A 16,252-nucleotide genomic window follows, 5' to 3' on the forward strand; every position below is an offset into this window, starting at 1 on the left:
GATTTATTTCATTTTGACATTTACAACTGTACATGTTATTATTATTATTATCATTATTATTATTATTATTATTATTATTATCTGTGTGAGGAGCTTTTAGAGATGGGTTTCTGGTTTCTGTCACCATCACTGTGAACAGTTCTGACTCAGTAAGTTTCTTTAAACACGTAAAAAAGGTGAACTTATAGACACTTGAAGAACCCTTTACATGCTTAAACAGTTCTCGACATGGTATAATGGTTCTTCAGATGCATGGAGAATGTGTTGCATATGGTTCTATCCAGCACCAAAAAGGATGTCAGTCTTGGAACCCGTTTTGGTGCTACATAGAACCAAATACAACACACTCCCCATTAATGTGAAGAACCATTTCACCATGCAAAGAACCCTTAAATCAGGCAAAGCATTGTTTGAGTGGTCATGGCTCAATGTAGAACCATTTAGTAAAGAACCCTTAAAGAACCGTCAGTTTAAGCGTGTAGTGCGGCATTTCACACCAAACCTCTCTGAGCAACTGTGTTTACGCCTCAAAGCCTTTAATTGTGTAGAATGTTGGAAAGGGGGCTTCTCAGCTTTTTATTGGTTTAAGTCTCGTGGCGTGGGCGTGTCTGCTCGTTTACATGTGGCTCATTTTTGTTTCCCACCCGCATTCCGCACATCATAACCCGCCTCTTGTGCGGCTGCCGCCGCTATTAGAACTGCCAGCCAATCGCAGAGCGGGTTGGGGAACCATACTGACCAATCCCAGCGCGCGGGGGCGGGGCCATACCGAATAGAGGTGTGAATACATGATCTCCTGGGAGAAAGTGGCGGTGCGGTAAACTGTGTAGCTGAGCTTCAGCAGAGCATCGACATCACCAGCGAGCCCCCAGACCGTCGGTGTTCATCCACCACAGTTTCGGGGAAAAGGGACTTTTTTAATCGATATGGCCAAAAGCAGCTCCTCCAACTCCACCAGGAGGTCCCTGAAGAGCTTGTTCTCCAAAAGCGAGGTGAACCTGAAGGAGTCCGCAGAGAGGGATGAACAGAGCCGCTCCAGAACCCTCAGACTGTTCACCTGGAGGAGGAAGAGGAGGACAGCTGGAGACGGACAGGCCTCGGACACCACCAGGTAACTCTCAGAGCCCCTGCAGTCACGCGGTGGTCACTGATCAATAAGGGGAGGGGATAATCAGCTCCTCGGAGCTCAGACCTGCGTGCTAACAGGTCAGAATTAGTCTGGACTCTGAAACATAATAAAAGCCCTGTTTTCACTGTAGGAGCTTTAAAAGTGGCCCTCTGCTCTGTTTCTGTCGGCCCCCTTAAACACCCAGCTGCTCATCCCTGGGCACGGTCACCTCGCCCCTCTAAACAAGACACATTACTATGTTGAGGCCACGGATTATTATAATGAAGTCACACTTTACTATTTTAAGGCCACATATTATTATAACTAGGCCACAGTTTACTATATTGAGGCCACAAATTACTATATTGAGGACACAAACTTGTACAGTGAGGCCACAGGTTTTTCATCAATTAATTGGTGGCCACATCTTGTTAAAAAATAATCACCATGCCATGTTAGGGGGTCCGTGTAAAGACACTTCAGTTATCAGTCAGACGGTGCAGCGGAACGCCACGCAGCTAGTTAGCTATTAGCCTAGCCTGCGTTATAACCGACAGTATAACTGACAGTGGGGGGGCTGGCTGGGGGGGGGGCTAGTGGGGGGGCTGGCTGGGGGGGGCTAGTGGGGGGGCTGGCTGGAGGGGGGGCTTGTGGGGGGGCTGGTTGATATGATTCATGAAAATGTATTTTATTTAGATTCATTTGTTTGTGATGAATCTCCTAATAAACACCCAAAAAGTGGCCGGTGATGAATTTCCGACCCCATTTCCGAAACCGTCGGGACGCCGTGCAGAATGTAAATAAAGACAGGATCCAATGCTGTAAATCCCGTGAACCAGATTTTTAAAGGAAAACACTACAGAGACGGATCAAATGTTGAGACTGAGAGATTTGACTGTTTTTTTAAATATATGCCCATTTTGAATTTGATGCCAGCAACATGTTCCAGTAAAGTCGGGACGGGTCTGTTCACCGCTGAGTCCATCGCCTCCTCTTTAACGGCTCTGTCAGCGTTCGGGACCTGAGGAGGCGCTGCTGTAGCTCTGACAGTGGGATGTTCTCTGTTCTGGTCTGATTCAGGATTTCAGCTGCTCGTCAGTTTCAGGGCCGCATTTGTTGTATTTTTCATTTCATAATGAGCCAAATGTTGTCAGTAGTGACCAGTCTGGACTGCAGGCAGGTCAGTTTAGCACTCAGACTTTCACAGGTGCGAATGCCACCCATGCCATGTGCACTAATGCCCCCTACACCATCATGAACACTGGCTTTTGAACTGTGGGGTTACATGATTTGCACATCATTGCATTTTTTTTTTTTTAATTTTTCAACTTTTTTTGAAATAGGGTTGTATATGGGGGGCTATTAAATGTCGTTCTGGTTGTTTACCTTGGGGGTCTCGGCTGTATCAGTGTGTTAGACTAACCCCCCCGTGTGGAGGCTGTACTGTAGCCTGTCTGTCTCTCACTGTGAGCTGTTTATTCTAAACGCTGCTCTACTGCATCACCAACAGGAGATTACTGGTATAAAAACAGCCTTCAGGGAGAACCTGGAGGAACATCTGACTGACTGCTGTCAGAATTACAGATGACGTGATTTAATGGTTCCTTGCATGGTTAAACAGTTCTTCAGATTGAGGATGTGCTGTAGACGGTTCTAATATAGACCCTTTTTGAAAAAGGTTCCATGTAGCACCAAAAAGGGTTCTATTTTTGTTACAAGCTTGACATCATAACTGTAAAACCTTTTTGGTGCTAAATTGAATCGTACACAACACATTCTCCATCAGTGTGGAGAACCCTTTCACCATGCAGAGAACCATGTAATCATGCCGTCACGGTTCTTTGAGTGTTGATTTTGTCTTTACTAAAGAACTCATGAAGGACCGTCTTTTGAAAAGTGTGGATTTACGGTGCGGCGCATGTCAGCACAAACTATGGTTCTTTAAGGGTAAATGGTTCTATATAGCACAAAAAAGTTTGTTACAAGTTATAGAACCTTTGTAGGTACTACATAGAACCCTTTTTGCTAGGAATGCATGACGTTTGATAGGTTACCAAGCATGTGCTTGTCACTGCTCAGTTAAAGTGTCCTGGTGGGACTTTTTCCTGCCAGGTCAAACGTTGGACGGCTCCTGGAAACCGTCCCTGTGTTTAATCGAGGCCATGTGTTATGCGGAGTGACGAGTCCATCACGCAAATTCAGTTCAATTCAGTTGAGGCTTGTTTGCATAGTGAGTTAAATGCATGCACAGCGTGTCACAGCAGCGTTCCTGCAGCAGGTCAGGACCTGGCTGACATGAAGGTTTACAACTAGGATGAGTTTATGGTGAGAGACGCATGCAAATGGACACCGAGAGCTCAAAGGTCCATCTGGAGTTCAAGACGAGGCGAGACATCTGCCTCCTGCGCTGGTGGGCTGGCGTTATGTTGTGGATGATAAAGTCCAGCGCTGATCGTAATGATGTACAGTTTAATGCTTAATTCCACACCTCGTAGTGGTTCACGGCCGATGGTGGCGTGAAGCTACGCGGACGTTGCCGTGGTGACCACAGTGCAGGTATTGCAGCTTAACTGAAAACAGTTGAATATCCAGTTTGCATAAAGCCTGAAGCACGGAGCCCCGCTGGTGACATCCTGTATAAATAAAAATAATGCGTGGCCACAACTTAGTAAGCTGCAATCTTGTTCCCACACCTTTCTAAGTCATTGCCACACATTTTTTAATTTATGCTGAAGTTAATAACAAGATAATAACTAAAATTCTCTAGTAAAGACTCAAGACTTGACTCAGAGCCAGATACAAGAGACCTGTGACTTGACTCAGACTCGCACCACTTGACATGGGCTTAAAACTCAAAGACTCAATTTGGACTGTAACCTCAGAGTGTTGACTCAGTCTCGCACCTCAGAGACTCTATTTGGACTCACACAGAGCCTTGAGGCTAGGACTTCCTCAGAGCCTCACTCAGAGCCTTGAGATTTGGACTTACCTCAAAGACCACAAAGGCCTCAGAGACTCAGAGCCTTGAGACTTCAACTCACATCTCAGAAACTCGACTTGGACTCACCTCCCATACGTTTGCGATTGAGACTTGCACCTCAGAGACTTGACTCAGACTCACGCCACAGAGACTCGGACTCATGCCTTAGAGACGACTCTCACTTATAACCCATAGACTTGATATTCTGACTCTCAACCCAGAGACTCGTGTCTTAGCTCAGACCTGCACCTTAGAGACTTGACTTAAACTTGCACCCCTGAGACTCAAGATTTGAACTCAAACCTCAGAGACTTGAGACTCGGATCAGATGTATGTTGGGTCCACATCTCAGTATTTCTAAGTGCAGTGTGATCCCTGACTCAGAGTCAGCCCTGACTCAGACTCACAGCTCTCGGCAGACTGACAGCTGTGTTTGTGTTTGCTCAGTGCAGCGATGCCCTGTTTAAACATTGTTAGCTGAGCTGTTGTGAAGGCAAACAGTGTGTGTGCTCTTGGTGAGTCACACAAAGGTAAGAGGCCAGCAGGCCGTGACACACCTCTCCCCTGTGTAAACTAACAGAGCGAGTGGGACTGTATCTCTTTATGAAACGTCACACACAGTGAGGATTTTCAGTTTAATATCAGAACAATATCCAACATTTTTCCCCTGAGATCCTCTCACACTAAAGACTGGTGTGAGAACAAGCAAGTCAACTAGTTTTATTCCACTTAAAAACCTACGAGAAAGAGTCGTTCAGTCAAAGTATTTCTTTAGGTTGAATAGAATTAGTTCATTTACTTGTTACCACGTAAAGGAGATCTGATGGGACACTTTTTACAGTGTACAAACTTTGTGTTGCCATTTATTTTTACATTTTCAAACCTTTAGCATAAAATAAACTTTAACGTAATAAGAACTTATTGTCGTCCCAGGTGATGAACTCCAGGTCTGACTGTGGAGCTTAAATCAGGTTCTCCAGGTGAAAAGTTGGTATTTGTTCCTTTTCATAACCGAATGCTTTAAACCAGAGCAGTAGAGTAAAAGCCTGGAGGCGAGGCGAGGCGGGGTGTGTGGAGTCAGTACATCTTAGAACAGATCATTTCAGTGGAGTATGGTTCAGTTATGTTCCCTGACTGAAGGCACTGAGACGGAACCTTGAGGGTTCCACCCCAGTGATGAGAGGAGAACTGACCCAGAGACAGTCTAGAACCTTTATTTCTGAGTGCTCCTCATCGTAGGCCCGTTGAATCATTTCAGGGAAAATCCATTTTCAGTGCACCTCAGATAAACGGCCCTTGGTATTGGACGGATCAGGTGCAGGTTTTGTTCCTTAAGGTACAAACATTGTAAAAACAACAGCGTGCTCTGTGCTGAAGGAAGCGGCTGCTTCAGCGTGAAAACTCCAGAAACCTGCTGCTCCACATGCTTATGAGGTCCGTCACCAACTTGCTAAGAAACCCTAAACCTGAAACCGTTCCCGCAGGCCAAGCCTCGGCTCGCGCGTTACCCTGTGGAAGGGGAAAGTTACCACATACCTTTCAGCTGATGTGGGACCTGTTTTGCTGCAAACAGCCCACAAAGCGAAGAGGAGCTACTGATTCACAGGTTTCTATCATATGATCAGCTGCTGGTTCCTGAAATGCGACAGGATTACTCTGAATTCAAGACTTTAATCTTATTCATCTTTACTCAACGGCTGTGAATAATATCTGACCAACTTTCAGCTCCGAACGATAAGATGCGCATGTTGCACTACGCAGTACTGCTATTCTAAGCTCTTTTAGTTGTGTCAACTTTTCTTCTTTTTTATTTATGTTACATTTACGCCATTCAGTCCTCTTCCACAAGATTTCCTCCCGGTCCCGCGGATAATCGGAATCACTTTCCCGTCTCCTCGGTTCCGTCGGGGGAGCTGACTCTGATATCTGACACAGTTTATTCAAGCACATCATTCTCTGCTGAAATACCACGGCGGTCACCGTCATCAGGCTCACTGTGAGGAACTTCGCCAAACGCCATTTATTCACCGTTTAAACACAGAGCAGGAATTGAACCCCAGAGCGGCTAGTTTAGGTGTTTTGCTGGGCAGCTGCGGCCGTCGGACGGAAGGCTCCATCTCTGAGAGCTACGAGAATCTGCGTGTTGTTTAATCTGTGTTTTGTCCTGCTCCCACCTGCAGTGGGCTGGTTTCCCGTCCACTCCTGCACACAGCACTGAAAAGTAGTGCCACACTGCAAGATATTGTGGTGGTGCAGACGTCTCATCCAGAGCAATTTACAGTTTTCATCATGTTACAAAAGCAGGTGAAAGTAGCATCAGGAGTCCTTGCCCAAGGACACTTATTGGCCTAACCTGGTGTTTTTGCCCGGGTGGGGCATTGAACCCCCCAACTTTCGCCATCAAACACGTACCACCGGAAGAGAGCTGCTCAGGCACGTGAAGGACGTCTGAGGGAAGCTCTACATCACTTCCATTCATTTCAGGCTGATTTCAGTTCAATAATAAAGGCGCATGTGAGTCGTTTTAGTTCACCGTACTGCCCTTTCGTCTCCTACAGAGAGCGGACTGTCCACTATATGATCCACAGGCCTGTCCATCATGTATAGCTTAGTAATAAATGTTTATCCACAACAGCGCAGAAAATAATGTGATACAGCTGCAGCTCAAAACACTGCATGTAATGTCTGAAGCTACCACTAATAAATATTATTTATAACTATAATTATTATTGTTATGATTATATAATCTGTTTATCTAGATTATTTTACACTGATCATTAGAAGTAACTGATATAGTAACTGATTGCATGATCACCCACTGCACTAAAAAGATTAATATTTCTCAAATACCTCTACAGTTACTCAGCGTGTCGGTGCGGCACAGAGAACCTGGGGTCCTCGAGGTGAAATGGAAACAGAATTTTTCAATATTCAAATTTCAACAACACAGCTGTTTCCATGTGGTGCAGCATTCCTCCAGACAGACCCACGGCCTTGTTTTAGCACACGTTCAGGAGAACTTCCGCTGCTTTGAAGGCCAAACAGGCACAGCCTGATACGAAGCAGGTGTACCTAACAAACTGGCAACGTACAGTGCTGTGCAAAAGCCCAATTCCACACTTTCACTTCAGCCAAACAACAGATATTTGCATCGAATTACGTAAAAGCTTCAACAGCTAAATCTATTCTCGATCAGCCCCACGTCCTTTCAGACCCACAGCGCTGAGTGGTCTTCTCACAGTGGAAGGATGGACTGAAACACCTGTGGATGTTTTCAGATCTGAAGCAGCTTGATCTTCTCCTCTCTCTCAGAGATCAAAGCTTTCAGTGCTGTTTATCTGATGGGGCAGTTTTGGGCTCGAGCAGCTCTTCCAGGTGGTTGTTAGGAGCCTCATTTTCAGTGCAGCTGTTAATCAGATTTTGTGCTCCAGTTTTGCAAACTTTGATTTCATTTTTCATTTTTCTCTCCTTACTTGTTGAGTGGATTATCTTATATTAACTTAAATGATATTATTTTTGCTGGAATTCTTCACAGTAGAGAGTGAGTCATTTTAAAGGAATTTTTGAAGCCTCCGGCTCAGAAGCTCTGAACACCTGCTTTTGAATCTTGGTGTAGCGCTCCTTATCCAGTCATTATGGATTTTCTACTCATAATTAAAACCTTTAGGTTGTGACTTGATGCAGCATGTTCCTTTCAGACATGCGTTGGTCCTCCAGGTGTACAAGCTCTTACTGCTAGCACACTGATTGCAATCTTAATGTATTTGCATATGCAAATCCATCAATTTCCTCTGCTGAGCTCATGCTGCGTTTGTAGTGAAGATGGAAAAGTCTGTTTCAGCCTGCTGAACTCTGACCACTGCAGGTTATGGCATGAAAGCCTTAATAGCACTGAATATAATGAATTATTACACATCGGACGTTGGTATTGGTGCGTTTTCATCAGGTTGACATAAATAATAAAAAGAGTCCAAAAGTTCAGCGACTAGATGAAGATGAAGATGAAGATGAGTCTCTGTGTGTTGCGTTCAGTGCTGCCTGCTAAATACAGGCTGGTCCAGATTATGAATTATGACAGTGTATAAAAAAGCCACAGTGAATCTATAGGACTTTCTTGTGGCCACACAAAGCAGAGCATTGTGCCTCTGCGGTGACAGTGAGGAAGAGCTGACCCGTCCACATTTCTGCAGCATGTCGTGGAGCGTCACCTGTCACCTGTTTATGTAGTGCCGCTGGTGACGGAGGAGTCCGGGTCCAGGATGGGGAGCAGTGCTTTTAGAACAGGAGGGGCGGAGCTTGAGCACATGTGTGCCTGAAACCTCTTTAGGTTCTTAATGAGCTGGACGCACTAAAGGGGCCTTCCAAAGGATACCAGCCTAGCCTGTGTGCTCTCACGCCCCCTCTTGATGAACTGTGGTCTTGCTGTCTGTGCATGTCTGGAAAAAGTCCACATTCAACCCTGTTAAAGAAAAAGACTCAACAGCTTGCAGCGTCACGTGACACGCAGCTGAGCTTGACCTCTGAATGTTCACAGCAGTGACCAAAACATCACAGCACGATCCATAATGCACAGAAAACGGTATAAATTACAATATTTTGTTTTTAAGGCTTTCAGAGACAAAATATACCAGGTGAAAAACGATGATGTTAAAAACATTGTTTAATGTCTTTACAGCGTCCTTTGTTCCGCATTTGTATTTATAACATTTATACACTTCATTTTGTGAAGGATAGTTTGTGTTTTTATGGTTAGTGTTGTATATATTCTCTATATGGTAATAAATAACAACTGTAAGCTTGTTAAGTTATTAACCAGGTTAACCTGCTTTGCTGATTCTCTACGTGTTGCTGTTTTCTCGAGTGCCTTGCTCTCCCTTCGCTGCTGTAGCACTGAATTCTCCCGCTGAGGGACTAATAAAGGGTTATCTTTCTAAAATAAACTGGAAAAAAGATCAAACAGTAAAAACCAATGAATGAAATAAGATTATGTCATAACGGGCTGCAGTCCAGTCGGCTACTTTGAGACTGACTAGTCACTGAATGTTGTTGCTGTTTATGGACTTTATGGTCCATGCAGATCAAACATTCTTACACTCAGAGAAGAGTATTGGGATGTATTTTAACATTAATCTGTGTTTTTGTCTTTTATCACCTTCACTTCTCCGCTGAACCCCTAACAGCCAGGGTGAGAACAGGAAGTGATCATTCTGATGAAAAAGTGACTTAAACTCCAAACTACAGACACGTTCAGGACATGCTGTCACAGAATCCCTGCGGTTAGAAAACACAGCGGGAGGCGTCTGAAAACAAGTCAAACTGATTTAATATAATATCTGTTAGTAATCATAAGATCATTAACATGATGAGTGACTCTTTCTGCTTGTTTTGTGCCATAAACGACAAAAGAAGATATGATTTTGACCCAAGGATGGTCATTTTTCACAACTCAGCACTCGTAGAGTGCGATAGGTGGTCTTATCAAACAGAGCAAAGACTTATTATCTTAATATGAGATCATTTCTCCTGTAAATATTAGGTTTTTGGCATTAAGGGAGATTGTATATAATTAAGACAGTGTGGTCTTCTTCAGAGTGGACTCTCCTGAGGCTGATGAAGAGGACTGGCCTGATGCTGACCAGAAGCCTTCAATTTACTCCACTGGCCCAAGGTCAAAGGTACGTGGGTGGTAGGGCTCTCACACCTCTTTGTAGCTGATACCACCTGAACAAGGCAGTCCAAGTGATTCTGAAGCCTGTGATGTGGTTCTGTTGTTCTGTGCTGACCATGAGGCCAGTAAAAGTGTTGAAAGGTGAGTTCTCATGCAAGCAGAGCCTGATAAACACTCTACTACTGTACATGACGTCCATTATTTCCATAAACAATCTGAAAGGTTGACTCATCAAGCCACACTACACAGTTCCGCTGAAAATCAGTCCGTTACAGACGAGGCCGAGCCCAGAGAAGTCGGCGGCGTTTCTGGACTTTGTTGATATTGTTGATGGACAGTGTTTTTCCTGAGCCCATTCGGTGGTCATTCAGTTGTGGTTTTTGTCCTTTCGATTGATGCACAGAGTCTGTTGATGATATTATGCACTGTAGAGAGTAAATAAGCTGAAATCCTCAGTCACTCCTGTAGAATGTTGTTCTTGAAGATCCTGTGATGTATCTCCCTACGGTCGACTCCCACTGACCCATAATCTGCAGACCAGAGCCGACCAGCACTGACTCAGCCACGCAGAGCCACACTACCCACTACCACAGCTTATTACAGCACCAGCAGGAGAAACAGGGAAATTCAGATGTTTGCATTGAAGTAAACACATTCCTAAGATGCACGTTTGGCGCCGCAGCCTTGAGTGGGCGGAGCACGTTGCTGCTACAGTGAACTACTATGTTTTAGATAGATAAACATCAGATATCAGTACAGGGATAATAAAAATAGAGGAACTATCTTAGAAAACGTGTCGTGAGGCGCTTCCGTCGTTCCTGTGGGCCTCAGCAGCAGCTCACTGGCATCATTCAGCCGACCTGCAGATGCAGTGTTGAACTTTAATGACCGTCAGAACCAAGAGATCAGTATTGAAAGAGGAAAGACAGCTGTGTTTCATAAGCAGTGAGGGTAAATTTGCACATGCTGGTTTCTTTCTTCCTTGGCTTTCGGACTTTTGGTGAGAAAAGTTTAATCCAGTCATATGCAAACGTTTATACAGGTACATATACATGAACACGTCCTCTACAGAGACACACTCATGCACACTTTAATGCACAATTACTGTTTATTTACTGAATTTAACAAGCTGGAAAAAAATGAAACATAAATTGTGGCCTGTGCAAAAAGTTTCAGCACATTGTGTGTTTGGCATTTTCCGGTATGTTAATCTCTTGTGCATTAAAATGTACAGAAAGGTGTCATAGTTAACCTCTTAACGGGCCAGGACCCGCCAGGGTGCCCCGAGTTCTATTACACACTCCTATAATCTAAAAACAGCTAAACCAGTTTGAACTGAAGCCCCTGTAGTTGCTGAATAATAAGCCTTAGTGTGTAATAAGACTGAGATTATAAGGGTTTTTTATTTGCGTGTAGTTCTCCTCTGTGCCTGTAGATGGCGCCAGTGGTACAGCTATGGTGTCTTTGCAGCAGTGAAGTGCAGCTTCAGCTCAGGCTCTTCATCAGATGGTCATTTCAGACTACACCAAGCTTTCGAACCACGTTTTGCATAGTCATAAAATATAATATAGCTCTGGAACTGCAGAGGAACCAATGTCTAGAACCCAGAGAACTGCTTAAATTCCTCCTAATACAAACCAGCAGCCTCCTCTGTCTCATTCCCCGTGTCTGGAATGGTTCCCTAATCACTGAAGCTTAAAAAGATGGTTCTTCGAGGGTTCCTGAGTAAAGATGGTTCTCTGCACGGTGAAATGGTTCCTCAGGTTGATGGAGAATGCGCTGTAAAGTCTGCCTGACTGTGTAAATCAGTTGTAGGATGACTCTCATCAGGGCTGGGCAATATGACATGTTCATCATTATCGTGATAAATGATATCAATAGTTGCTTTTGTGAGTACATCGTTGACATCATCAGTACCCACATTTGCATATTTAATAACAAACAGCGTCATTAGTCCTGTTTAACTGGGTTTAGTGCTGCGCAGTATTTTGGCAGTATTTCTCTGAATGGTTCATTACTTTTTATGAGATGTCAGGAAAAATACATGTCATGGTGCGTCATGTATCATGAAGTATTGCGATATTACGTTTGTAATTGACCAGCTCTAATTCACAAGGACGGAAGGCAGATGGCGCCACTGTGTCACTCAGATGGCCGTCACTCCTGCCTGTGAGCTGCATGACCACCATATGTGTCTGCTTGTAATTTAACTATTAATGTGTTATTCTTATAAATTAATTAGCAGGTTTTGTTTTGCCGTATTCGCTGTGCAGCATGTTAGTGAGCTTTGGTTTTATTTAAATGAGCTCTAGAAATAAACTCGACTCGACTTATTCTGAACAGAAGTGTAAACGCAGCACTTTTCACTGGGAAGCTTCACTGAAGCCTCAGACTAGAACCCACGCAAGTGTCTGCCATCACATTTCCAGGAAAACATTCCTAGATTTTTTTAGCAAACTGCAACAGAGTGAGAGCGAAGGTTCCAGGTAAGCTGTGCACTGGTGTTTGTGTGTGTTTGTGTGTGTTTGTGACGTGCTGAGTGGGCTGTGGCCACGCCCCCTTAGAGCATACTTATTACAGGTGCTGACAGCTGAAGGTTTGTTGTGAAACTACAGGCAGGAAACAGTGTGGACTCACATAGCCCAGCCACTTCAAGTCCACCTCCTCGTTTCTACGCTCACTGTCCACTTTATCAGCTCCACTGACCATATAGCTGCACTCTGTAGTTCTACAGTTTCAGACTGTAGTCCATCTGTTTCTCTGATACTCTGGTACCCTGTTCTTCAGTGGTCACACACTAACACACACTAACACACCACCACCACGTCAGTGGCTTTGTTTTGAGGTCAAACTTGTAACAATAGAAGAACCCTTTGGTGCTGTATAGACCCGTATACAACACATTCTCCATCAATCTGAAGAACCCTTGCAGAGAAGCATTTAAGCATGCCAAGAGTTCTTTGTGTGTTCTTGGTTCTAGAAGGACCATTTTTTTAGAGAGCATGTGTGTGTGTCTCTTTGTGATGATCCAGCTCAGAAATCCAGTTCAAACCCTTCCTGAATCCGTACAGCCGCCCTTCCCATTCCATCTCATCAGAAGATCCTACGACACTCACATCTGGAGTTATGAGCCTGTGAAGAGGGGCTGAGATACACGTCATCTGCCTCTCACCGTGTGGAGCTGGTGGATTTGTGTGTCCGTCTACATTCTGTGTGAAACTGACCGACGGACACTCAGGAGATCACTAAGGACTGACCGTCACGCTGGAAACCCTTCATTCTTCATTCGGTCGACGATAACGGAGCGTTTAGATATGAAACACATGAGGATCCTGTTCTATGAAGAACCTTTAGGAGTTTAAGAAGAGATGACCTCTGACCCCAGCGGGTTGATTTAGCTATGTGATTAAAATTCTGTGTCTCTTTTTTGGTTTTTATATTTTGGCGTTTTTTCATGTGATTGGCGTTTTTGCTTTTTATGACTTTACCTCCACTCTCAGCTTCTTCTGTTCCTGTAAAGCTATATTGTCTGTGTGTAAAGCCTCTGCTGCTGCTTTGAAAGAGCTGAATAAATAAAGGATAATATTATTTTTATTTGACATTTTTCAGCCCATTCTTCTGAGTGATGGTGTGTTATAATTACACTCTTTCAGACCGTATCGGATGTGCTGATGTGTTCAGCATCTTTCATTGCTGGTGCTTTGAATCAGCTGCTTCTCAGCACTGGAAGGACATCGAAGCTAAACCAGGCCCTATTGTCTCTCCTCTCTGCCGTTGGTGTTAAAACATTCTTTTAATCTGCTTTTTTCAGGGTTTTCACTTCTTTCAACAGTTCTTTCACAGCTTTCTGTCGTCTGTTGTTCTTGCACATTTTGCATTTCATCGCTTGAAAGACTGAGGGATCTCCACCCAGAGAGATATCTGCTCTGTTTGTGTCTTCAGGCCGTTCTGTGAGCCATTGTTTTCATTCTGGAGGGTTAAGAGCAAAAACTGAAAGTCGAAAACTAATGAAGTCTTTGAAAAGCTTTGATTTTGACATTATCACTCATTATTTTATACTATTGGCCTCTGTGTGTTGATCTGCAAACATCTCAGATGTTATTATGAAACATTTTAATGATGCACTGTATGTACAAAAGCATCCAGACTTCTAATGAGTGAAGTGCTGTAAATAAGAGCTCTCTCTCCCTTTATAACCTCTAACCTCCTCTGATTACTGCTCAGATGTTTGATGAGTCTAGTTGGATCAGTTCAGAGTAACATGGGTGGATCAAGCCTCTGTAATCACAATAACGAAGAAACGCAACACCCTTCTGAAGAATCCACTAAGTCCTGCGTGCTTCTCATAGTTTCTGAAAGCAGGATGCATTCTCTCCAGGGCGAGTTGTGTCAGTGTTTCAGTGCTTTCTCTGCTCTAAATATTACAAAAATTCCATCCAACTTTCAGCTTGGGCACACTCTTAAAATGGTTCTCCAAGGGTTCTTTATTAAAGACAATGAGCCTCATTCACCAGCTGCTCTTAACACCACCTACCGCTACTTACATCTGCTGTATATACTGTGTAAATACTCTACCTGTTCATAAGTACATACTTACCCCCTTCATATTTATAACCTGTTCATAGTGCTTTATAACCCTTCATATTTATTCATAGTTCATAGTACTTTATAATTTCCCCCTTCATATTTATAACCTGTACATTCTTGTTTATAACCTGTATAACCCCCTTCATGTCTATACATATTTTTTTTTTTTTTTTTTTTTTTTTTTTTTTTTAACCTGTCATATCTGGCCATTTTTGCAATCGGAATGGTAATCCGAATGTACTGATGTACCAAACATATTTGTTTTCACAAGAAAAAGCTCTATAGGTTACTAAAGCCTATTCTTGTTATACTTACTGTACATTGTAACACACATATTTATATTTCTGCTAAGCACTTCTGGATGGATGCAAACTGCATTTCGTTGCTTTGTACCTGCGACATACGCAATGACAATAAAGTTAAATTCTATTCTATTCTATTCTATTCTAATTCTCTTAAGAAGAAGCTAAAGAATCTAAATTAGGCTGTGTTCAGACTGCAGGCAAACTGGATCTGTTCCTCAAATCAGGTTCTTTCAGGCGACTGTCCGCTCTGTTATCTACAGGTGATCAGATTTGTGTGACCAGACATCACCAGCCAATCTGCATGGGTTGCCGTGGTAACAATGTAGGCGTCAGTAACTACGTAGCATTCAAACGCGGATGCAAGAGAGGTGGAGGAGCATCATCTCCCCTCCAAACTCTTCAGAACTCCCTTCATCATCATGAATCTTTGGAGCTCCTCTTGAGTCCCAGCACTTCATCTCTCTGGATTTGACATCGTCGCTGTTTGTCGTGTTGTGAGTCACAAAAAAGACACTCTGGAATCCAATTTGAGCGTCCAGAGCGTCCAGACTGAGACACATCTGTAAACATCTGATTACAGTCGCATTTCAGACCTCCTCCAGATGTGGTTTGGATCCAATTCACAAAAATCAGATTACATGTTGTTGTTTTTTTTGCTGTATCAGAAATCAATCTAGATACATTCTGGATATGACAGGAATCAGATTTGGGCTGGCAGTTTGAACAATTTGAAGAAATGCTTTTTCTGAAATTCTGTGTAGCCACAATTTCCTGATTGGGTTCCTTTTTTGGTATCAATTCTCTTATTTGGGTCTTTGGGTCAAGAAGTCATTAGAACCCCAGCTGTATACTGAACTGTGTTAATATTAGAATCATGTCTTTACGGTTATTTACCATCCCAGTTAGTTCAATTCCTTGTTTGTCTTTTCTTTCCCAACATTATCTATTTTTCTCTCTTCCTCTCCAGAAGGGGCTGCTCAGTAGCTCTGAAACTGATCTCCACAAGCCCAAGCGCATCTCCTCCTTCTCTCTGGGTTGGAGGAGGAAGAAGAAGAAAAACGCAGCTCTGTCCCAGAGTTTCGCGAGTAGAGATCATCTCCCAGAACAGCAAACTGAAGACCAGGTGGACCAAGTTGAATTCAGTCAGCAGGTCCAGTGTGAGGTGGTGGAACCTGAATTGACACCCAGTCTTATCCCCACTGACCATCAGCACCACCAGAATATCCAGCCTGAGGAAGTTATGGAAGGTGCAGCAGGTTTCATGCCAGCTAACATCAATAGCACCTTAATTTCGTATATTGATTCTGACAGCGATGGTTATCAAACTCCTCCTGAAAGTCCAGGTTTAGTTCCTGAGGAGTATGTTTTTGCACATACTGACCTTGATGCTACCGGTCAGCCTCCTACTGAGCCATCAAGCACCATCGATGATGAAATAAGTACAGAAAAGATCAACTTTGCTCTAAACGCTGGCTGCAGCAAAATCCCTGCTAAAGGTTCAGAAGAGTCCACCAGTGCCGCTCCAATCTTTCTATCATCCACCAGCACTGTAACTTCTAACATCTCACTCATGAAGGGACACCATCTTAGCAGTGATGCTGACA

The 16,252-nt window shown here is 43.6% G+C and overlaps 1 protein-coding gene across 1 annotated transcript in view; it reads left to right on the forward strand.

The window, feature by feature from the left end:
• Positions 1–873: 873 nt before the first annotated feature.
• LOC108412589 overlaps positions 874–16,252 on the forward strand; it is a 29,981-nt gene continuing 14,602 nt past the window's right edge. Inside the window, exons 1-3 of the mRNA XM_017684679.2 lie at positions 874–1,111; positions 9,679–9,763; positions 15,616–16,252. The exon at positions 15,616–16,252 is cut by the window's right edge and continues 2,005 nt beyond it. Of these exons, the coding sequence (XP_017540168.2) occupies positions 927–1,111; positions 9,679–9,763; positions 15,616–16,252 (907 nt within the window). The 5' untranslated portion in view covers positions 874–926. The remainder of the gene's footprint in view (positions 1,112–9,678; positions 9,764–15,615) is intronic.

This window comes from Pygocentrus nattereri, chromosome 14, assembly GCF_015220715.1.
Source record: "Pygocentrus nattereri isolate fPygNat1 chromosome 14, fPygNat1.pri, whole genome shotgun sequence".
NCBI lineage: Eukaryota > Metazoa > Chordata > Actinopteri > Characiformes > Serrasalmidae > Pygocentrus > Pygocentrus nattereri.